We start from the raw sequence: 24,240 nt of genomic DNA on the forward strand, positions 1-24,240 counted from the left end.
CAGACTGGGCAAACAAGTGGAACATGTCTTTCAACCCTGACAAATCTCACACTCTTACGATGTCTCTCCGAAAAGACCGACTGGACAACCCTCCCATCCACTTTCTGAATAATCCTCTCCAAGAAGTTCTGTCACTCAAGCTTTTGGGTCTCACTATCTGCCATGATCTTTCCTGGGAAAACCACATTTCAAATCTGGCCTCCAAAGCCAGTCACCGACTGGGCATCCTCCGTCGTGCGAAGTCCTTCCTTGGCACACCTGATCTCCTCACCACATACAAGGCTTTCATCCGCAGCTCAATGGAATACTGCTCTCCCCTCTGGGCTGGTGCTCCTGCCTCAAACCTAGCTCGTCTTCATGCTGTTGAAACCAAAGCATTCAGAATCATTGGAATCTCCCGCGATGAAGCTAACTCCAAGGGCCTCTCACTCACTCACCGCAGGCAGGTTGGTGGTCTTTCCGTCTTCTACCGACTCCTCTCTGGCCTTGCCCCCCCAGCTCTCTCTGGGCTCTGTCCCGCAAATATTCCTACAGGTCGCACAAGATCTGCCTGCAACCCTCTCATGGTTAAACTGCCAAAATCAAGACTCTCTGCTCACCTTCACTCCTTCATTCCTCTTTTCTCCCGCCTCTGGAACAAACTCCCTCACTCTCTTCAATCCCACTCCACCCTCCAGGTCTTTAAAACAGCTGTGCACCACCATCTCTTATCTTCCCCCATCCAAAACCTTGATGTTTTCTACCCCCGCTAATTTCACCCCAATTCCACTTTTTTGAAATACCAACTTCTGTCCTGGAAGTCCTTGGTGTCCTTGTGTTTTATACTTCTCCCCCCCCCCCCCCCCCCCCTTCCCACGCTTCCTCCCCCCAAGCCCTCTCCCTACCACACATCTCCCTGCTCTCAAATGTTGTGTTTGTGTGCTTCCCCTTCGCTCCCCATCTTGTCTTCCGCTCCCTCTTTTTATATATTTTGTTTGTCTGGTTGATTTGTTTGTGAAGTAAATGTTAGCTTTTTCATGAGCCTCGATTCAGTATACAAAAAAAAAGAAAAAAAAAAAGTTCTCTATCGGATTCATATCCGGGGACATGGCAGGCCACTCCATATGCTCTACACCACGGTCAGCAAGAAAGTGTTGGATCATGCGAGCATGATGAGGCCGTGCATTGTCATCTTGGAAGACAAAGTTTCCTCGAAAGGCTGCATGAACAAATGGAAGCAATGTTTCTTCCAGAATGGCCCTGTACTTGAACTAGTTCAGGTTTCCATTCAGAACAACCAGGTCAGTTTTGCCCCCTGCATGAAAAGCAGCCCAAACGGTCACCCCACCACCTCCAGCTTGGACTCTTGGCACTATACAATCTTCGTTGTAGGCTTCATGCACTTGTCTGCGCACTCGGACGCGGCCATCTTGACGATAGACCAGAAATATAGACTCGTCACTGAAGATCCGATTCCAGTGTCCTGGCTGCCATTGACGGTGCTCTCTGTCCCACTGCAATCGGCGCTGGCGGTGTTGTCTGGTCAGACGTGGCTTTCTCAGGGGACGCCTAGCACGATAGCCTGCTTGAACCAGTCGTTGGTTGACTAGCCTTCTGGATACAGGCACATTTGTCAGTTGCTGCCACTCAGCCCTAAGCCGGTTAGCTGACTTGGTACGGCCATTGCTGACTAACCGGTGCAGCTGGCGATCATCCCTCCTTGTGGTTCTGCGGGGACGTCCTGGCCTCGGTATTGGAGTAGGGACACCCCTCTGAGCATTTCGTTTCAGGATCTTTGACACCTGACCTTGAGTGATGCCATACTGCCAAGCAATAGCACGCTGTTTCATACCAGAATTTCGTAAAGCCACCACTCCATGACAAACAGCATTGTCGAGTTGACGGACCATCTCAAGGGGAAGCGGCAATAACTTTTGTAGATGTGCAGCAGTTGTTTTCCAATAATACAGAACGCAACAACCCTTATATACCCGATTGCTCTTCTATATTCTATATTGACGAGTCTATATTGACGAGTGACGAGTCTATATTGCTCTTCTTCTGCTCCGATCGGATCATCTGATCATGTCCTTGTTAAAGTGGACATCTCTCTGACCATCCTCAGGGAGCCTGCTCAGCGTCGACGAGTCTGGCATTTCACTCAGGCCAACTGGCACGGTCTTCAAGCAGCCATCAATCATCTGGACTGGTCTCCCATCTCTACCACCTCTGACATCAACTCATCCTGGGAATTCTTCCAAAGTAAATTGCTCTCTCTCATGCACAGATTTATCCCATCTCGTCTTCAGTTGTCATACCCTTCCTCCCGTCCATGGTACACGGAATCTTGTGGTGAGGCTGTTGCCCAGAAACAACTTGCCTTCGTCTCCTGGAAAGCAAATCCAACGGAAGGAAATCTCATTTCCTTTCACAAAGCCCGAAACAAGTGTGTGTCCACCCTCAGGAGAGCCAGGAAACAATATCTCTCCGTTCTCAAGACCGAACTCTCTTATCTGTCTCCCTCTTCCAAATCCTGGTGGCGTCTGGTCAAATCCGTTTCTGGTGTTTGTTCCCCCTCCATCCCCTCCCTTACCTCAAACGGCTACACAGCTGACTCCGCACGTGAAAAAGCTGAATGCCTCAACTCTGTGTTTGCCTCTAAATCTTGTGTCCCAAACCCATCCCTCTCTGTACCCACCATACCCAGTCGTACCCTGCTGCTCCTGGACTCCGTGTCCTTTCCTCCTGACAAGGTGGAAAAGTTTCTGTCAACCCTCGACTCTGATTCTGCAACTGGACCCGACGGCATCAGCCCACGGGTCCTAAAATCCTGCTCTGCTGCTCTATCTCACCCTCTCTCTGTTCTCTTCACCCTCTCTTTTGCTCAAGGTCAACTGCCATCTGCTTGGAAATCAGCCAACATCACCGCTTTGCACAAAAAAGGTGCAAAAACAGATCCTAGCAACTACAGACCAATCAGCCTTCTCCCAATTATCAGCAAAGTCATGGAATCCATCATTGCTTCTGATATGAAATCTTTCCTCTTCTCCAATGGCTTGATCTCTGATCATCAATTTGGTTTCAGACCAGGTCACTCTACTCTGGACATGCTGCTTCTGCTGTCTCAACAATGGATGGAGGTCCTCAATGCCAAACAGGAAATTAGAGCTGTCTCCCTCGACATATCACGTGCCTTCGACACGGTCTGGCACCCCGCTCTGCTCACCAAACTCTCCTCCTTTGGTATCCATGGAAATCTCCACGCATGGCTGGCGGACTTCCTCTCTAGTCGTCGTCAACGTGTGGCCCTGAATGGGTTTCTCTCATCTCCTCTTCCTGTTCAGGCTGGAGTTCCCCAAGGCAGTGTTCTGGGCCCCGTGCTTTTTCTGGTCTTCATCAATGATCTCTCTGACTCTCTCGAAAATCCTCTCTATCTCTTTGCTGATGACTCCACTCTCTGCCGCTCCATTCCTCTTCCCTCAGATCGGCAGTCTGCTGCCTCCTCACTCTCTGAAGACCTGGACAAAATCACAGACTGGTCAAACAAGTGGAACATGTCTTTCAATCCTGACAAATCTCACACTCTTACTATGTCTCTCCGAAAAGATCGACTGGACAACCCTCCCATCTACTTTCTCAACAATCCTCTCCAAGAAGTTCTGTCGCTCAAGATTTTGGGTCTCACTATCTGCCATGATCTTTCTTGGGAAAACCACATTTCCAAGCTGGCCTCCAAAGCCAGTCGCCGACTGGGCATCCTCCGTCGTGCGAAGTCCTTCCTCGGCACACCTGAGCTCCTCACCACATACAAGGCTTTCATCCGCAGCTCAATGGAATACTGTTCTCCCCTATGGGCCGGTGCTCCTGCCTCACACCTAGCTCGGCTTCACGCTGTTGAAACCAAAGCTTTCAGAATTATTGGAATCTCCCGCGATGAAGCTATCTCTGAGGGCCTTTCACTCACTCACCGCAGGCAGGTAGGTGGTCTTTCTGTCTTCTACCGACTCCTCTCCGGCCTTGCACCCCCAGCTCTCTCTGTGCTCTGTCCCCCAAATATTCATACAGGTCGCACAAGATCTGCCAGCAACCCTCTGATGGTTAAACTGCCGAAATCTCGGCTCTCCGCTCACCTTCACTCTTTCATTCCTCTTTTCTCCCGCCTCTGGAACAAACTCCCTCACTCCCTTCAATCCCACTCCTCCCTCCAGGTCTTTAAAACAGCTGTTCACCAACATCTCTTATCTTCCCCCATCCAAAACCTTGATCTTTTCTACCCCCGCTAATTCACCCCAGATCCACCTTGTTTGAAATTCCAACTTCTTTCCTGGAAGTCCTGGCAGTGTCCATATGTTTTATACCTCTCCCACTGCCCCCTTCCCACGCCCCCCCCCCAAAGCCCTCGCCCTCTCTCAGATCTCTCGATATCTCCATGTCTCTCGGTCCCTGCTCTCAAATGTTGTGTTTGTGTCCTTCCCCCTCTCTCCCCATCTTGTCTACCGCTCCCTGTTATATGTTTTATGTGTCGGTTTGTCTTTCTGTGTGTTCATGTGATTAATGTTCGCTCTTTCACGAGCCTCGATATTGTATACAAAAAAAAAAAAAAAAAAAAAAAAAAAAAAAAAAAAAAAAAAAAAAAAAAAAAAAAAAAAAAAAAAAATGTGAAGCCAATCGTCAAATGTACCTGTCCGGACATTTTGTCACGCCACCTGTGATATAATCCTGTTGTTGACTTCTTGCTGCGACAGACAATCAGTGACATGGTTCTTTTAACAAAGAAATCACCGAAGCGTAAAAGAAACTCACCAGATTGATATGCCCAGTTCAGAAAGTAAACCCAAGTCAAGAAAAAAAAAAATTCCATATTAAATGCCAAGTCTGTATATATATAAAACAACATGGACGTTAGCTAAAAGGATAAAAGATGATGCCTGTCCATCCTGTGTGTGCTCGTGTGTAGACGTTCGTACCTGTGAACCATACCAGTTTCGTTGCCAGAACAATCGCTGCGTACCTGGTCGCTGGCAATGTGACTATGACAATGATTGTGGAGACAATTCAGATGAGGAGGGCTGCAGTAAGTCGAGTAAAGTGTCCGGCCTTGTTTCCTTCTGGTGTGCTGCATGGATTCTGTTTTCCCTTCTTTCAAATGCGTCTTGAAACCAGTAATGAGGATTGAAGCAGTTTAACATATAGTGCTTGCACGTATCGTTACAGCTCCTCGGCCTTGTTCAGAGAGCGAGTTTTCTTGTTCCAATGGGCGTTGCATCGCTGGCCGATGGCACTGCGATGGGGATCATGACTGCTCCGATGGCTCCGACGAGGTGAGTCTTTCATGTCCTTTCTCTGTATATCAATTTGTTGTTTCATCCTCCTCACTAAAAGAGCGCCAATATAATCAATAATCATGCATATTTTATTGCAATTTACAACCGCCTGCTGAGCAGTAAATGTGGGACAACCTCACATGTTTGAGCTATCTGTAAATGTCATAAAGAAGTTGGGTATTCCATTCACAGTACTAAAACACAATGTTAATGGTTCACAGTGGATATGTCAGTGGAAGTATTCTGAAATCTGACTTGTTACGTCCACCAATGAAGGTGGTCGGAGGTTGTGTTTTCACCCAATGTCTGTTTGTCTCTAAGCAGGATATCTCAAAAAGTTGTGGATGAATTCGGACGAAACCTAGTGGACAGGTTGGGTGTGTGTTTTTTTGGTTTTTTTGTATACAAGATCGAGGCTCATGTCAGAGCTAATATTGATCACAAAAAGACAAACTGACACAAAACATAAAACTTATGATAAAGGGAGCGGGAGAACAAGATGGAGAGCAGGGACATCGGGAGATCTGTGAGAGGGAGGGGGCTTGGGAGGAGGAGGCATAGGGAGGGGTGGGAGAGGTAAAAAAAAAAAAAAAAACACATGGAGACTGCTAGGACTTCCAGCAAGGAAGTCGGTATTTCAAAAAAGTGGATCTGGTGTGAATTAACGGGGGTAGAAAAGATCAAGGTTTTGGATGAGGGAAGATAAGAGATGGTGTACCGCACCATCTGCTCCAAATATCTGCCTCTGCTCCCAAATACGACTACATCTCCCCCTTATTCCTATCTCATCCAAACCAACTTTCCCTTTTCTTCCCGATATACCGTTTTTTTTTCAAATATTATCTTTCCCAATTTATCCCCCACCCAGTTTGTGTACGTAATATATGGATTTTCTCTGAAACGACAAATATCATGATTTGACTGTTTATGATTATTTTTGATCATTTACAATGATTTGTTTACTCTACACATTGATAAGAATTGAAAGGACATGTGACTCCATGGCATCCCATGTTATTACTTGGAGGTAAATGCTCAGCCAGCTTAGTCAGCCTTTTTAGTCGTACATCAATGGGGATGGGAAAAAATTTTTTTTAGAGAAATTATAAATTAAAAAAAAAAATTTTTTTAAATAGAAAAATTATGAAAAAAGTATTAAAAATGTTATTATTAGGAAGAGGGGGAGATTGGTTTTCAGGGTATTGATTTTGCAGCAGAAAGTTTTGGAAAAAATTGCAGACGAGCTATGTTATATCACTCTTTTACCCATAACTTTTAGAAAGAATGCAAGGTCCGGTGTGAGCAAGACCAATTCCAGTGTCGGAGTGGTCATTGCATCCCTGTGCGCTGGCGATGTGATGAGGATACCGACTGCATGGACGGCTCCGACGAGTCGGACTGCGGGAATGGTGTGAGATGGAGGGTGGGATTTCGGAGTTTGAACATGACTTTGCTTTTGTAGAATGGGACTTGTCTCCTGAAGTCAGAATCTTTTACTCCTCTTTCTTTTCTGCGTCGTCTCATCTTTTTCCGAATGTCAGTACATCTTTACATCTCCAGCTTTTTAACTACGCAAATGGAGATTTTTACTGCAAGCTTCATCATTGTTCTCTTTAATCTTTGTATCTGGTTTATGTTTTTATTAATTCTACTCTACACATTATTATTAATAGCCCAATGTCTACACACAATTATTAATAGTACTTGTGTATTATAGACTTGGTTATGCAAGGACTTGGACTCAAACTTCATTTTGTGAACGAAGACTTTGTTGAAACACTTTGTTGAGTCCAATGTAATAATAATTCCAGACATTTAGGTTCATGAAACAAACAATAACATCTCAACATAACTTTGATGATCTTGCTTTGTCCCAGTTCAAGGTTGAAACTTCAAACCGCTGAGCACTTCTTCTCAGATAAAATCTTTTTCTTTTTTTTCTTTATTATCCCCACCACCAAAGGTGGACGCAGGTTGTGTTTTCACCTGTCTGTTTGTCTGTCTGTCTCGCTGTGAGCAGTATATCTCAAAAAGTTATGGACGAAACTTGATGGACAGGTCATGTGTGTGACACGGGCGAATTAACTCGATTTTGGTGAAGATCCGAATCTAGATGCGAGGATCTTTTTTAATCTATTCAGTGATTCTTCATCATGAGAGATGGGGTCAAAAATAATATATAGCAAGATATTCTAAATAGCTTTGGACGGATTATGACAAAACTTGGTGGATGAGTTGGTCAGGTGACAAGAACAAGCCGATCAGATTTTGGTTCAGGTCCGAATCCAGATCCAGCCAATCAGTGGGATACAAAATGTAAAGTGTTCAGCCTGGTGGAGGTATGCGCTCTACCAAGTGCTGCTCTAGTAGTATCTCTGAGATGACCTGTCACGTGACATGAGCAACCTAATATACACTACATGGCCAAAAGTATGTGGACAACCGAACATCACACCCATATGTGCTCGTCGAACATCTCATTCCAAAATCATGGGCATTAATATGGAGTTGTCCCTCCTTTGCTGCGATAACAACCTCCACTCTTCTGGGAAGGCTTTCCACTGGATGTTGGAACATTGCTGTGAGGATTTGCTTCCATTCAGCCACAAGAGCATTAGTGAGGTCGGGCACTGATGTTGGGCGATTAGGCCTGGCTCGCAGTCGGCGTTCCAATTCATCCCAAAGGTGTTTAATGGGGTTGAGGTCAGGGCTCTGTGCAGGCCAGTCAAGTTCTTCCACACCGATCTCGACAAACCATTTCTGTATGGACTTCGCTTTGTGCATGGGGGCATTGTCATGCTGAAACAGGAAAGGGCCTTCCCCAAACTGTTGCCACAAAGCACACAATCGTCTAGAATGTCATTGTATGCTGTAGCGTTAATATTTCCCTTCACTTGAACTAAGTGGCCAAGTCCGAACCATGCCCCAGACCATTATTCCTCCTCCACCAAACTTTACAGTTGGCACTCTGCATTCGGGAAGGTAGTGTTCTCCTTGCATCTGCCAAACTCAGATTCGTCCGTCAGACTGCCAGATGGTGAAGCGTGATTCATCACTCCAGAGATCGCTTTTCCACTGCACCAAAATCCAATGGCGGTGAGCTTTACACCACTCCAGCCGACGCTTGGCATTGCGCATTGTGATCTTAGGCTTGCGTGCGGCTGCTCGGCCATGGAAACCCATTTAATGGAGCTCCCGACGAACAGTTGTTGTGCTGAAGTTGCTTCCAGAGGCAGTTTGGAACTCGGTAGTGAGTGTTGCAACCGAGGACAGACGATTTTTACGTGCTACGTGTTTTAGCACTCTGCGTTCCCATTCTGTGACCTTGTGTGGCCTACCACTTCGTAACTGAGCTGTTGTTGCTCCTAGACGTTTCCACTTCACAATAATAGCACTTACAGCTGCTAGCAGGGAGCTCTAGCAGGGCAGAAATTTGATGAACTGACTTGTTGGAAAGGTGGCATCCTATGACGGTGCCACGTTGAAAGTGACTGAGCTCTTCAGTACGGCTCATTCTACTGCCAATGTTTGTCTATGGAGATTGCATGGCTGTGTGCTTGATTATATATACTAGGGCGTGCCCGTACGTGGGTGCAAAAAAACATGCGTGCAAACAACAACAACAAAAAAAAACTTTGAAACCACGTGGCAGTAACGACCACAGAACCCCCCCCTCTATTTACATGAAATGGTTTGGTCCATTCGCAAAGCCAAAGCGAACGGCTTGCGAGTACGGTAGAACCCCCCCCCCCCCCTGTATTTACATGAAATGGTTTGGTCCATTCGCAAAGCCAAAGCGAACGGCTTGCGAGTACGGTAGAACCCCCCCCCCCCCCCCTCTATTTACATGAAATGGTTTGGTCCATTCGCAAAGCCAAAGCGAACGGCTTGCGAGTACGGGTAAATAAATCGCCATAGCTCGGTAACTACTTCTCCGATTAATATGAAACCTTGAAAAGGCACATCCTCAGGTCCCCAGCAATATATCTGGCAAGTTTCAATTAGATCGGACCCGTGGTTGTCGAGAAACAGCGGTCACAGACAAACACACACACACACACACACACACACACAGACACACACACAGAGATTACTGGAATTATAGATAGATACCTGTCAGCAATGGGTGTGGCTGAAACAGCCGAATCCACTAATTAGAAGGAGTGTCCGCATACTTTTGGCCATGTAGTCTACATTGCTAACCATTAGACAAAGCACTTTTGAGGAAGATGAACAAGAATCCTCTTTAACTGAAAAATGTGAACCTATTACAAGCCGTTTCTTTAACACTTTATTCGACTTGTAATCACAACGTAACGACTTGGACTCGCCTGCATTGCACGTGCTTTTCTTGTGTTACCTGTCTCTCTAGATTTTCATATTTGTCCATCTCTTTGACCCTTAGAGCCCTATCTCTACTTCATTAGCAGCCACAAGTAATCCCACCTTATTGTGACGTTGGAGGAGGGAGAGGTTTGGCCCAAGTGTTTTCACGAACTGGCTGGTTAGGCCTAATGTTCAACTAGAGCTGATGTGAGGAGGAATGTGCAAGCTGGAAATGTGCTGACTATAAGTTGCCTAATCTTAGCGAAAGGCATCATGGGATATTTAATGTCCTCAAACTAATGTCAGCAGATAGGACACCCAGCTTAACCTCCATTTAAAGAACGGTACACAGTTTATTGTGCAATTTCCTGGCTGCAAAGCACCAATCTGACAGTTCATTGGTCAGGAGTCAAAAATCCAGACTATTCCCTCTGTATATTAGATGATGGACTATATTGGATCCCTGCTACATACCAAAATGTCACAGTGCAACCCATGTGTACTATTTTCCACCAGTGGTACGAACATGTCCTCACAACGAGTTCCAGTGCAACAATACCTTGTGCAAGCCACTCTCCTGGAAGTGTGATGGTGAAGATGATTGTGGGGATAACTCAGATGAAAATCCTGCCATGTGTAGTGAGTACATATACACACCTGCTGCTGTTGCCCTGACCACTACCTTTCTTAATTTTGCACAGCTTCAACTTGGTTATCATCATTGCATTTCACCTCCCTAAACGATTTAATCGCTCCCCATTTCAGCCCTCCACATTGCACCCCACCACATTTAACCCTTCCACATTTCACCCATCCACATTTCACCCATCCACATTTCACCCCCCCCGCATTTCACCCATCCACATTTAACCCTTCCACATTGCACCCCACCACATTTCACCCCTCCACATTTCACCCCTCCACATTTTACCCCTCCACATTTCACCCATCCACATTTAACCCTTCCACATTTCACGCCTTCGCATTTCACCGCTCCGCATTTCACCCCTCCGCATTTCACCCCTCCACATTTCACCCCTCCACATGTCACCCCTCCACATTTCACCCCTCCACATTTCACTCCTCCACATTTCACCCCTCCACATTTCACCCATCCACATTTCACCCATCCACATTTCACCCATCCACATTTCACCCCTCCACATTTCACCCCTCCACATTTCACCCCTCTGCATTTCACCCCTCCACATTTCACCCCTCCACATTTCACCCCTCCACATTTCACCCCTCCACATTTCACCCCTCCACATTTCACCCATCCACATTTCACTCCTCCACATTTCACCCCTCCACATTTCACCCATCCACATTTCACCCATCCACATTTCACCCATCCACATTTCACCCCTCCACATTTAACCCTTCCACATTTCACGCCTTCGCATTTCACCCCTCCGCATTTCACCCCTCCGCATTTCACCCCTCCGCATTTCACCCCTCCGCGTTTCACCCCTCCACATTTCACCCCTCCACATTTCACCCCTCTGCATTTCACCCCTCCACAATTCACCCCTCCGCATTTGGTCCCTCTGCATTTCACCCCTCTGCATTTCACTCCTCCACATTTTACCCCTCCGCATTTCACTCCTCCGCATTTCACCCCTCCACATGTCACCCATCTGCATTTCCCACCTCCACATATCACCCCTCCACATTTCACCTCTCCACATTGCACCCCACCACAATTCACCCCACCACATTTCACCCCTCCACATTGCACTCCTCCACATTGCACCCCTCCACATATCACCCCTCCACATATCACCCATCCACATATCACCCCTCCACATTGCACCCCACCACATATCACCCCACCATGTTTCACCCCAAATTTCACTCCTCCACATTTCACCCCTCCACATTTCACCCATCCACATTTCACCAATCCACATTTCACCCCTCCACATTTAACCCTTCCACATTTCACACCTTCACATTTCACCCCTCCGCATTTCACCCCTCTGCATTTCACCCCTCCACATTTCACCCCTCCCCATTTCAACCCTCCACATTTCACCCCTCCACATTTCACCCCTCCGCATTTCACCCCTCCACATTTCACCCCTCCGCATTTCATCCCTCTGCATTTCACCCCTCTGCATTTCACTCCTCCACATTTTACCCCTCCGCATTTCACTCCTCCGCATTTCACCCCTCCACATGTCACCCATCTGCATTTCCGACCTCCACATATCACCCCTCCACATTTCACCCCTCCACATTGCACTCCTCCACATTGCACCCCTCCACATATCACCCCTCCACATATCACCCCTCCACATATCACCCCTCCACATATCACCCCTCCACATATCACCCCTCCACATTGCACCCCACCACATATCACCCCACCATGTTTCACCCCAAGTTTCACTCCTCCCCATTTCGCCCCTCCACATTTCATCCCTCCTCCCCTTCTCCCCTCCCCCACACTCCCCTGCCTCCTTCACATTTCACCTCTCCCAGTCACGACTTCCACGTTTAATTCCACTGTAGTTCATTGAATGTCACTTGACTTCACTACCTTTTCTTACAGCATTCCTGGTCACTGCATTATGCATATATATATATATATATATATATATATATATATATATATATATATATATATATATATATATATATATATATATATATATATATATATATATATATATAGAGAGTATGTACACCCCATGTAAAGTTTTGACTTTTTCAACATATTTCAACATACAGCTATTTGATCTTCATTTCAACAATATTGATAGATAAATGTTTTATTTGTTTTTTTTTGTATACTGAATCGAGGCTCGTGAAAGAGCTAACATTTATTTCACAAACAAATCAACCAGACAAACAAAATATATAAAAAGAGGGAGCGGAAGACAAGATGGGGAGAGAAGGGGAAGCACACAAACACAACATTTGAGAGCAGAGAGATGTGTGGGAGGGAGAGGGCTTGGGGGGAGGAGGCGTGGGAAGGGGGGGGGGGGCAAGTGGGAGAAGTAGAAAACCCAAGGACTTCCAGGACATAAGTTTGTATTTCAAAAAAGGGGATTTGGGGTGAAATTAGCAGGGGTAGAAAAGATCAAGGTTTTGGATGGTGGAAGATAAGAGATGGTGGTGAACAGCTGTTTTAAAGACCTGGAGGGTGGAGTGGTTTTGAAGAGAGTGAGGGAGTTTGTTCCAGAGGCTGGAGAAAAGAGGATTGAAGGAGTGAAGGTGAGTAGAGAGTCTTGATTTTGGCAGTTTAACCATAAGAGGGTTGCAGGCAGATCTTGTGCGACCTGTAGGAATATTTGGGGGACAGAGCCCAGAGAGAGCTGGGGGGGGGGGGGCAAGGCCAGAGAGGAGTCGGTAGAAGACGGAAAGACCACCAACCTGCCTGCGGTGAGTGAGTGAAAGGCCCTTGGAGTTAGCTTCATCACGGGAGATTCCAATGATTCTGAACGCTTTGGTGTCAACAGCGTGAAGACGAGCTAGGTGTGAGGCTAGAGCACCAGCCCAGAGGGGAGAGCAGTATTCCATTGAGCTGCGGATGAAAGCCTTGTATGTGGTGAGGAGCTCAGGTGTGCCAAGGAAGGACTTTGCACGACGGAGGATGCCCAGTCGGCGACTGGCTTTGGAGGCCAGATTTGAAATGTGGTTTTCACAGGTGATATAATACAACAAATATCATGAAATATTTACATTTTGTAGTCCATTGTATAACTTAAATAAACATAAATGCAAATTTTGCATGTGGAAAAAGTAAGTACACCCCTACATTTATCACTACTTCAAATACCTAAAATTAGAATCAGGTGCACCAGTTCAGGTGCAGATGATTAGAACATCGTTAGAGAGGATCTTGGAGGATCCTGTCTTATTTAAACCTCAAACATTGAGTTTGGTTTGCTCTTTGTTGTTGAAGTGTGCGGCTTCACCATGCCTAGATCAAAAGAGCTCTCTGAGGCCTTCAGAAAGAAGGTTATAGATGCCTACGAGTCTGGGAAGGGATTTAAAAAGATCTCCAAACAATTTGAAATCAATCATTCGACTGTCTGGAAGATCATCGACAAGTGGAGAAGATTCCAAACAACTGGCAACTTGTTCAGGCCAGGCCGCCCCAGCAAGTTCAGCCCGAGAGCAGACCGCAAGATGCTGAAAGAAGTCTCTAAGAACCCCAGAATGTCATCACGGGACCGACAGGTAGCTCTTGCCACTGTTGATGTCAAAGTGCACGAGTCTATCATTAGAAAGAGGCTGCACAAATTTGATCTACATGGGAGGTGTGCCAGGAGGAAACCTTTGCTGTCCAGAAAGAACATCAGGGCAAGACTAAAGTTTACCAATGAACACCTAAGCAAAGACCAGCACTTCTGGAACAATGTGCTATGGACAGATGAGTCAAAGGTAGAGCTATTTGACCACAGTACCAGAAGACATGTTTGGCAAAAACCAAAGAAAGCATTTGACCACAAGAACCTGATACCAACTGTAAAGCATGGTGGGGGAAATATTATGGTTTGGGGCAGCTTTGCTGCATCAGGGCCTCGGCAGCTCACCATCATAGAATCCACTATGAATTCTTCATTGTACCAGAGGGTGCTTGAGGATAATGTGAGGCCATCTGTCGGGAAGTTGAAGCTCAACCGAAGGTGGACCTTGCAACATGACAATGACCCTAAACATACCAGTAAATCCACCAAGGAATGGCTGAAAAGAAAGAAATGGAGGGTTCTGGAATGGCCAAGTCAAAGCCCGGATCTAAATTCCATCGAGATGTTATGGGGGAGATTTGAAACGAGCTGTGCATGCAAGAAACCCCTCAAACACCGCACAGCTGAAAGAATTATGCATGGAGTGGGCAAAAGTTTCTCCCAGTCGATGTCAGAGACTGGTAGGCAGTTATAAGAAACGCCTTCTTGAGGTTGTTTCTTACCAAAGCGGGCAATACCATCTATTAGAGCCAAGGGTGTACTTACTTTTTCCACATGCGAAATTTGCATTTATGTTTATTTAAATTATACAATAGACAACAAAATGTAAATGTTTCATGATATTTGTTATGTTATATCACCTTTATCTATCAATATTGTTGAAATGAAGATCAAATAGCTGTATGTTGAAATATGATGAAAAAGTCAAAACTTTACATGGGGTGTACTTATTTTTTCACGTGACTGTATATGTTTTACCATTGCTGAACAATAATACCTTTTATGTTCAGTCCCATATGTATCAGATAAGCATAAGTGTTGGAATATATTAACTTGAAGTAAATGAAAGTAGTATCAAGTTAGTATTTGGTTACATACCCCTTGCATACAATAACTGCATCGAGCCTGTGACCCATCGCCATCATCAAACTCTTGGTATCTTCCTTTGAGATGCTTTGCCAAGTGTTTACTGCAGCCATTTTCAGTTGTTGTTTGTTTTGGGGGTTTTTGACTTTAGTCTCCTTCGGGAAGTAAAATTCATGTTCCATTGGATTTAAGTCAAGACATTGACTTTTCCAGTCTGTTCCAACTCTTGGTATCTTCCTTTGAGATGCTTTGCCAAGTGTTTACTGCAGCCATTTTCAGTTGTTGTTTGTTTTGGGGGTTTCTGACTTTAGTCTCCTTCGGGAAGTAAAATTCATGTTCCATTGGATTTAAATCAAGACATTGACTTTTCCAGTCTGAAACCTTCCACTCTTCTCCCCTAATTATCTCCTTGGTTGCATTGGTAGTGTGTTTTGGGTCATTGTCTTGCTGCATGATGAAGTGCAGCACAATGAGCTTGGAGGAATTTTCTTGTACATAGGAAGACAAAATGTTTCTCTCCACTTCAGAATTCATTCTACTGCTGCCATCATTAGTTACTTAGCACAGATGAGGTAGTATGCTTTGGATCATATGCAGTTCCTTCCTTTCTCCACACTTTCGCCTTTCCATCACTTTGGTCTCATTTGTCCATAAAACTTTGTTCCAAAACTCCACTGGCTCACCTCTGTACTCCTGGGCAAATTCAAATCTGGCCTTTCTATTTTTGGTGCTGCTGCGTGGTTTGCATGTTGTGGTGTAGCCTTTGTAATGCTACTGTCGAAGTCTTCTGTGAACGGTAGATTGTGATACTTTCACCTCTGCATTCTGGAGGTTGTTGGTGACATCACTGACAGCTGTTTTAGGGTTTTTCACCCGTGTTTTCTTTCTTTTTCAAAATATTCCAAATTGTTGTATTTGTTATGCCCGATTTTTGTGCTGTGGTTATAATTGATACTTATGCTTATCTAAAATTGGGGAACTGAACATAAAAAGTATTATTGTTCTACAATGGTAAAACATATATTATACATATAAATACCAAGAAATAAAAGCCGACCTTCCGTACTCTTGCCTCATATTCATCTTCTGATCAAAAATCCTAATTTCTTGAGTATAATAGCAATAATAACGAATTTGACTTCACTGTTCCAATACTTATGGAGGGCACTGTATATGCTAAAGTACTATCACAAGCATACATAATATACTGAAATAATGTCAGTGATAGTACAATTATTATTATTATTATTATTATTATTATTATTGTAGCCAATTTGTGTGGCCCAGTTTGGTTTAAGAGGCTTTAAACACTGGTTCCTTTCTCTCCACATAGTGAATGAGTGTAAGTATGTTGCAGTGATGGACACCGTTTAAATGTTTGATTATGCCCCGTGCCAACCACAGGTCAATTCCAATGTCCTCCGACCCGGAAGTTCAGGTGTCGTAATAACCGCGCATGCCTTTGGAGAGGACGGGTGTGCGACCACGTGGAAAATTGTGCTGATGGCTCTGACGAGGAGCACTGCGGTGGGTCTTCAATCTCTGTGTCGACTTTTTTTTTTCTTCTTTTTTTTGTATACTGAATCGAGGCTCGTGAAAGAGCTGACATTTATTTCACAAACAAATCAACCAGACAAACAAAATATATAACCAGACAATCAACCAGACTTACCTGTTATAATGCTGTTTTGGAGCATTTACGCACATTTCCTCACCGGCTGTAAGATTGGGGTACATTAGTAGGGTGATAAAAACTATCTATATAATAATAGCGTAAGGACTCGACTTTGTTATCCCTTTTACGCCGCACCCAGTGACCCGATGCCCACGGCACTCATGGATTTACGATCTACGAACCGCGCTCTTTGTTTATCACGTACAGCCATACTCGAAAAATCTGAATTAGCCGACGATGGGGCCCAAAAGCATCCGATTAACTGCCGATACGACGCCATCTTACGACGCCATCATATTGGCGTCTGCTGGGCGAAGGCGAAGCGAGCCGTCCGCTGATTGGACAGTTGAGTGGTGTGAACATGGGTGGTGTGAACCAAATGGTCTTTTTATTCCCTTGAACATTTTAAATTAGGATATATAAGGAAACGTCTTTATCGTCATTTTAATAAAGTTAAATGGAGTGACGTTGCGATACTCGGGGTGCGTTGCATAAATCCTCGTAACTCAGAGAAGTGTAGCAGGTGGCGAGACGTAAGGAAGCTTAAAGATAACGAGCTGAAACAGACGAACGATATGTCAATCCCTTTCTACACCGAACGGCAATAAAAGTATGAGAGCGGGAAGGCATGGCCTGAGCACTTCGAGCAGAGAGGACTGATTGGACTTAACTTAAAGAGAAAAAATTGGAGCTTAACGGAAGAAGAAGATCCCATGAGTACTCCACTCCCCTATGCCATCCATAATGGTACACTCTATCCATACACCACATCCTCCCTTCCGTGGATGTTCCACGGGTTTCGGCTAGTCTATATAATAATAGCATAAGGACTCGACTTTGTTATCCCTTTTACGCCGCACCCAGTGACCCGATGCCCACGGCACTAATGGATTTACGATCTACGAACCGCACTCTTTGTTTATCACGTACAGCCATACTCGAAAAATCTGAATTAGCCGACGTTGGGGCCCAAAGGCATCCGATTAACTGCCGATACGACGCCATCTTACGACGCCATCGTATTGGCGTCTGCTGGGCGAAGGCGAAGCAAGCCGACTGCTGATTGGACAGGCGAAGGCGAAAGCAAGCCGTTCACTGAGTGGACAATCCAGAGCATGCATTTGTGCCGGTGTCGGCTATCATTGTTCATATATGCACTCTTCATTCTCATCTTTCTTCCTAACTCTTACTCGGACAAGCAAATCCCCTATGCCATCCATAATGGTACACTCTATCCATACACCACATCCTCCCTTCCGTGGATGTTCCATGGGTTTCGGCTAGTCTATATAATAATAGCGTAAGGACTCGACTTTGTTATCCCTTTTACGCCGCACCCAGTGACCCGAGGCCCACGGCACTAATGGATTTACAATCTACGAACCACACTCTTTGTTTATCACATACAGCCATACTCGAAAAATCTGAATTAGCCGACGTTGGGGCCCAAAAGCATCCGATTAACTGCCGATACGACGCCATCTTATGATGCCATCGTATTGGCGTCTTCTGGGCGAAGGCGAAGCAAGCCGACCGCTGATTGGACAATCCAGAGCATGCATTTGCGCCGGTGTCGGCGATCGTCGTTCATATGCGCACTCTTCATTCTCATCTTTCTTCCTAACTCTTACTCGGACAAGCAAATCCCCGATGCCATCCATAATGGTACACTCTATCCATACACCACATCCTCCCTTCCGTGGATGTTCCACGGGTTTCGGCTAGTCATGCATTATTTGAAATCAAAGGACAATTATTTTTTACACAGACATAACATTTTAATTTTTTTTAATAACATGAACAAATAACACCCCAAATTATGAGTGTTAGACAAAATTATTTGATTATAGCACGGCTGGAGTTCTGCATAGCTACTGGTCCGAATCTGTTCAAAGTTGAATTTTGTTATTACTTCGTTGCTTGTGTTTTGTTTTTTTTCCACAGGGTAGGTGTACGCATCTAGTGCTGTAGTAGGGTGCGATGTGGTTTACCACTCGTTGCTGGTACCAGTGCTCCTAAGAGCACTGGCTAAATGTCTGGAGGATCTCAGATTCAGTTGGTACCCTAGAGTTGTACTGTGCATGGCCCTCCATTGTGAGGACTTGCTGTGACAGTCACCAATCCAGCCAGGGTAGGTGGAGCTCTTCAACCTTGGTAGGCAGTCTACCTAGGAGAAGGAAACTCTGATTGTAAATCCCCCTGCTAATCCCCCTGCTGCCTGCAGGGTATGTCTCTCTATCTAGACAAAGGCTAAGTCCACAGCTGATTTTGTGGTGGCGTCAGTCAGCAAGGGCATCAGGCCATAAAAAACATGCCTCAACGATGCCTTTTGGTGAAGTAGCCATTAGGTGAATCACGGCTTATGCATGCAAGCATGGTAATGGCCATAAAACGATGATGATGATGATGATGATGATGATTATTATTATTATTATTATTATCAATGTTGCACGGAACAATACCATAATGTTATTACAAATCACGACAAAGCCTGCTGTTGGCTTAGCGGTTAGGGTGCCGGCTTGGGATCCTAGGATCCTGAGTTCAAATCCCGGTCGATCGCTGAATTAACGCCAGGGGGATTGACTCAGCCTGTCATCCTTCCGAGGTCGGCAAATTGAGCACCAGCTTGCTGGGATGAATGATCACGGTGTGTACCCCCATTTAGAATAGGTACACCGTATCCCTGCGCATCATAAGAGGGGGCCAAGGGTTGGCGTCAGGAAGGGCATCCAGCCATAAAAACATTGCCTCAAACAGGGAACCATGATTGTCATGGGGCCCACAAGGCTAACCCCTGCTCTAGTGGGGAAAAATGGCCTTAAAAAGATCATTCATATACTACATCTGCTTGACCAGTTTATCAAAATGCGTGCCAACCATTATACACCACCATAGAACCTATCACATCGCCATCACAGATATGTCGGTGGTCTATCTGTCTGCAGCCTCCTTTCTGGTCTTGCACTCTGCTCTTCCTGTTCTTTGTCCCCCTCAGATTTCTGCAGAACATACGTGGTCCACCACCATCAACCCCCTTTTGGTGAAACTCCCTAAATCCGAGATCACTGATCACCTCTACCCGCTTGTTCCTCTTTTTCCCACCTGCGTAACCAACTTCCACATTCTCTTCAATTTCATTCTTCCCTCCAGGTCTTCAAGACAGCTATTCATTACCCAATTCACCCCTAATCCAAAACCATGATCTTTTCTACCCTTGTTTACCCCCTCCCCTCTGCAGATGCGGTATCTCATTGTGTCTGAGATATCACATAAAATGTTATCCCACTTCCAAGAATGAAACAATATTAAGGATTGTCAGTTTATTAATGGCATCGGCATTTTCTATTTTTTAATCCACTGAGAAAATTAACAAATAATAACATTTATTTTAAGTGTCACTTGACTTACAGTTACATAATGGCCTTTGGTTAATTGTCCTCTCATGTTCTAGTCCGACTCAACATCTGAATCAGTCTCATCTGCTGGAATGTGTAGATTGCTCCGGTTGAGGCACGAGATCACACATATGCATCCTAAAGAGCATCCCAAGTTATTCCTGACACAATCACATCAGGACCAAGAGCATTTGCTGCTGGTACACTTCCAGTTCAACAACTCAGGGCATAAAAGGCTTACGGCCATCGGCTTGTGTTTCATTGTAATGGGGGGCATATTCTGCTGGTTGGACTTCCTTCCATAATATTCCGCTAATGGTATATCAGGTAATGCTATGTGTGAAGGACATCATACAATGCACTTGTGTCGGCTCATCTTGTGTTGATGGAAGTTTTCCCAAGTCCAGGACTCCATGGAACAAGTCCATGCTTCATGAACATTCATGAACAAGCTTCCGAAGAGAATTGATATTTGTAGCACTTCGTAATGGGTAGTAAAACTTAATGACAAATTTCTCATCTCTTTCCAAATCGAATTTGCCTGTTTCATTCTCAGGTCGTAGTAATTATGGTTGCGCAATGAAAGCCTTCCAGGTAGATTTCTTAACATGGCCACTGAATTGACTGGTTGTATCACAATCTGCTACTATATCTGGTTGGAGAGATTCGCGGATCTCATGAAGCGATGGCTTTCAATGTGTCTGCAGTCATTGCATACATCGGCGGAAAGTCGATGTTTATGATGTATCAACAAAACGAGTACATCATTATCTTTGCTGTGTACCAATGATTCCATGACACTCGCTCTTTGATGCTTCTAAGACATGTAAAATCATTCTGGTATCAGCTTCCACATGTGATGATCTCCAATGAAATGAGCTCATGTTGAGCTGTGTTGGTTGACCAGGGGATGCAAAAAACTTCCATGTAGTTATTGGACCTTCCTGCAGCACAACCATGTGATTCTGTGTGAGGTTCTCTGCTTTTCTAAGCAATTCCGTGGTCGGGAACTGCAGCAAATTCTCCTTGTTCTCCGTCTTCCCAATGAAGTTGGACAATTTAGATGGTAGAAGGATTTCCCTCCGATTGATTGTTCGTTGGATTTGCTTGAATCGATCATTTCTGTTTCGTTTGCTTGGCTGATTTCACTGACTTTTCATTATAAGTATCGAAAACAGTGTCGATGCGTGTGCAGCTTCCCTTTAAGATCTCCGGGTCATTTCTTTTTTTTTCTTCCTGAAAACATCTGCCAAATCCCTGAATGTAGTGGCCTTGTTAGGTTTGGCGATGGCTTGCATTAGAGCCATACCATCAATAATGATACATTGTTGTTGGAGGAGATCTTAAAGTTCAGTTGTAGGAGATCATTGTTTCAGTTGTTGTAGGGAGTTTGTTTTCACATGATAATCCACAAGTACGTGAAGCAATGCTCCTTGTTCATAGTTCGAAGTTTATCATCCATGGTTAATAGAGACGGTGGAGCCTGCAGACAGCTCTTGTGTAAGTAGATTTGGTAAATGCACTTCTCCACTGCTTTGGGCTACACTCAGTAATCATCGGAAGAGATTACGGCCACATTCGAATGTGCTGAGCTGGTTTGGTTGGTTTGACGTCTGAGCGCTATATCATGTCGAAAATGACTTCACCTTATTCTGTCGAATTTTGTCAAGTGGACTAATCGAAGCATTCCCCCTCAGATGAGCCTCAATGGATTCTAGCAGCAACTAGGTGCTCCTGGGTTGTGCAGATAATAGTTGTTGAGCTGTCTCATGGGACCACATGATTTGTTGAGATGCAGATAAGGCCATCTTGATCATGCTCAAGTATATTATGAAGTTTGTTCATGTTTTTTTTTTAAACATTGTTTTCATCTCTCTTCGTTCTCAAGTGAGACTTTTCCTTTTGTTTCTGTGATTTCTTAGTTGATGAGTCACTGACCAATGCTCACAGTTGCTGTATAAGTTGTGCTCAATCACAGCATGGTAGCATCTAATTGTCCGGTGCGGGTTTCCTTCGCGTAATACCCACCAAACCACCGGCCGACTTGCACATATTCGTTATGTGTTCTTCGGCCATGTGTGTTGATAACACTGGTCAACAGCCAAAATTGGTTCTGACTTATTTTCAACTGTTTCTAACTAATTTGGTGCCACGAATCCGAATCTGACCTTAAAATTTCGCTATCACGTAACCTTGACGTAGTACATCATAAGTGTGGAAAAAATCTTTAGAGCATGCGAATTTCTTGATTAAGGCTCAATAAGTCTATTTATTGTCACAAAAAATAATATGAACTTAAAGTTTTTATTGACATCACATAAAAAAATGTAAATCTCCAAACATAATATGAACTTTATAAAATATCACAAAAAATAATATGAACTTTAAGTTTTTATTTACATCACATAAAAAAAATGTAAATCTCCTAAAATAATATGAACTTCATAAAATATCACAAATAATAATATGAACTTTAAGTTTTTATTTACATCACATTCAAAGTGCTTCTGAACTTTACTTTTGCGTTTGTAGGAACAATCACTTTCACGCTGTAAAGTCCAACAGTAGTCGCCCATCATGTTTGGATTGAATCGGCCTTGATATCGAGTCTCCATGATGACAATTTCCTGGTGAAACCTTTCTCCATGTTCATCACTGACATCGCCAAGATTTTGTGGAAAGAAGTCCAGATGAGAACGGAAGAAATGTATCTTGAGTGACATTCGAGCACCGAGCGCCTGGTAACTCCTAAACATCTTGTCCACAAGCTCTTCATAATTTGGTGCTCGAAAATTTCCAACGTAATTGTTAGCAAGAGCCACAAAGCTATCCCCAACAACGCTTTCCAGCTCAGATAGTCTCGTTACAAAGTCCTGATTAGTGAGTACAAGACGAATTTCGGCTGTGGCTGATATTCCTATGGTACACTGGTTCTCAAAAACTGGATGTGCTAGTGAAAATTGGATATCATAATCGAAATCTACAGGTTCATGATGGTTAGAATCACCTCAAAATATACTAGAACCATAAAACGTTTAAAATTTTGTTGACCAGTGATAATTGGTTGAATGATCCTTCTGTTTCCTTGACTGCAAAATGTCCGGCCTTGAACTCCTGGTATACCTCTGGTGCAGTATCGTTCAGCTTCATCATGCCAATGAGGTAAACATCCCCAATGGATGTATTTGGTATGATCACACAAAACCAGTAGGGGAATTGTCTCCTGGAATGCAGCCAAGACTAACTTCTGATCTCCCTGTCTCTCAGCTCTGATAAAGAACAGGAACGTCTCCAGAAAGTCAATGTATTGTTTCCAAAACATAAATGTGGAGTTGTCAGCATGAATCTGGAGGAAGTCACTGAAATGAGATGTGAAACCATTCATGTGGGTCAATAGTTTGTCATGCGCATTCTTTATATCATGCTCCTGTTTTGCTCTGTCAGAGCGCTTCTGCAAGTACAGTTGTGTATTTTGCAATCTCATTATGCCTGGATGCCTCTTGCTTTGCTGCCAGATGTGGAATTTCTCTGAAAGCAATTGTTAGAATGCTTCATACATCAGCTTGTGTCCACAAACTGCCCTGTTCCAAAACTTTCCCTTCATCATCTTCCCTGCAGAAGATTTGCTAAATGCATCAGATTCGATCCAAACATCAGTCAGGCCCAGAGTCTGTGAGATGTTGACCTATGACCCCTAGATATTTCATAGTAATATGAAAACTGCCCAATTTCACGATTATATCAGAAAGTGTGTCAGGACAGGGCGATACAAGTTATTTCACTCTAATACAGGGCCTGGTCAACTGTAACTATATGTACTTGATTTACGGAGTTTTTCTTGGCAATGCTGTTGCATCGGAATAGCACAGTCATCACTGTGTCCATCTTATGTGCAGATGCTGGGAACATTGGCAGATAACCAATAATGGACAGAATGGACACTGTCTTGGCCTACTCTAGCCTTTCCTTCCCTGGTTCTTGCTGAAATATCTGGATAACATGAAATGGCCTCTTTCCAGGAATAGTCTTTTTTATCATATCAAGGTTGTCCGCAGCAAACTGAACAAACCTCCTCTCTTGTACGGGATTAACACCATATGATCTCTTTTTCCCCAAATTACCCCATTCCCAAGCGCACCCCTTTTCCAGGTTATTGCGATCCGTCCCTCTCTCTCCCTCACCTCTTTTCATTTCTGAGTTGTCGGTTGGTTTGATCCTTTCCTGCTTCATCCCCGTTTTCCCCTCCCACT

General features: G+C 44.4%; 1 protein-coding gene across 6 annotated transcripts in view; it reads left to right on the top strand.

Moving 5' to 3' along the window:
* LRP1 (LDL receptor related protein 1) overlaps positions 1–24,240 on the top strand; it is a 524,929-nt gene that overhangs the window by 442,838 nt on the left and 57,851 nt on the right. For all 6 annotated transcript variants that reach the window (XM_078780908.1, XM_078780909.1, XM_078780910.1 and 3 more), the window contains exons 68-72: positions 4,937–5,053; positions 5,194–5,300; positions 6,583–6,712; positions 10,146–10,268; positions 16,322–16,444. In XM_078780908.1, the coding sequence (XP_078637034.1) occupies positions 4,937–5,053; positions 5,194–5,300; positions 6,583–6,712; positions 10,146–10,268; positions 16,322–16,444 (600 nt within the window). The remainder of the gene's footprint in view (positions 1–4,936; positions 5,054–5,193; positions 5,301–6,582; positions 6,713–10,145; positions 10,269–16,321; positions 16,445–24,240) is intronic.

The sequence above is a fragment of the Myxine glutinosa genome, chromosome 6, assembly GCF_964187855.1.
Source record: "Myxine glutinosa chromosome 6, kmMyxGlut1.1, whole genome shotgun sequence".
Classification (NCBI taxonomy): domain Eukaryota; kingdom Metazoa; phylum Chordata; class Myxini; order Myxiniformes; family Myxinidae; genus Myxine; species Myxine glutinosa.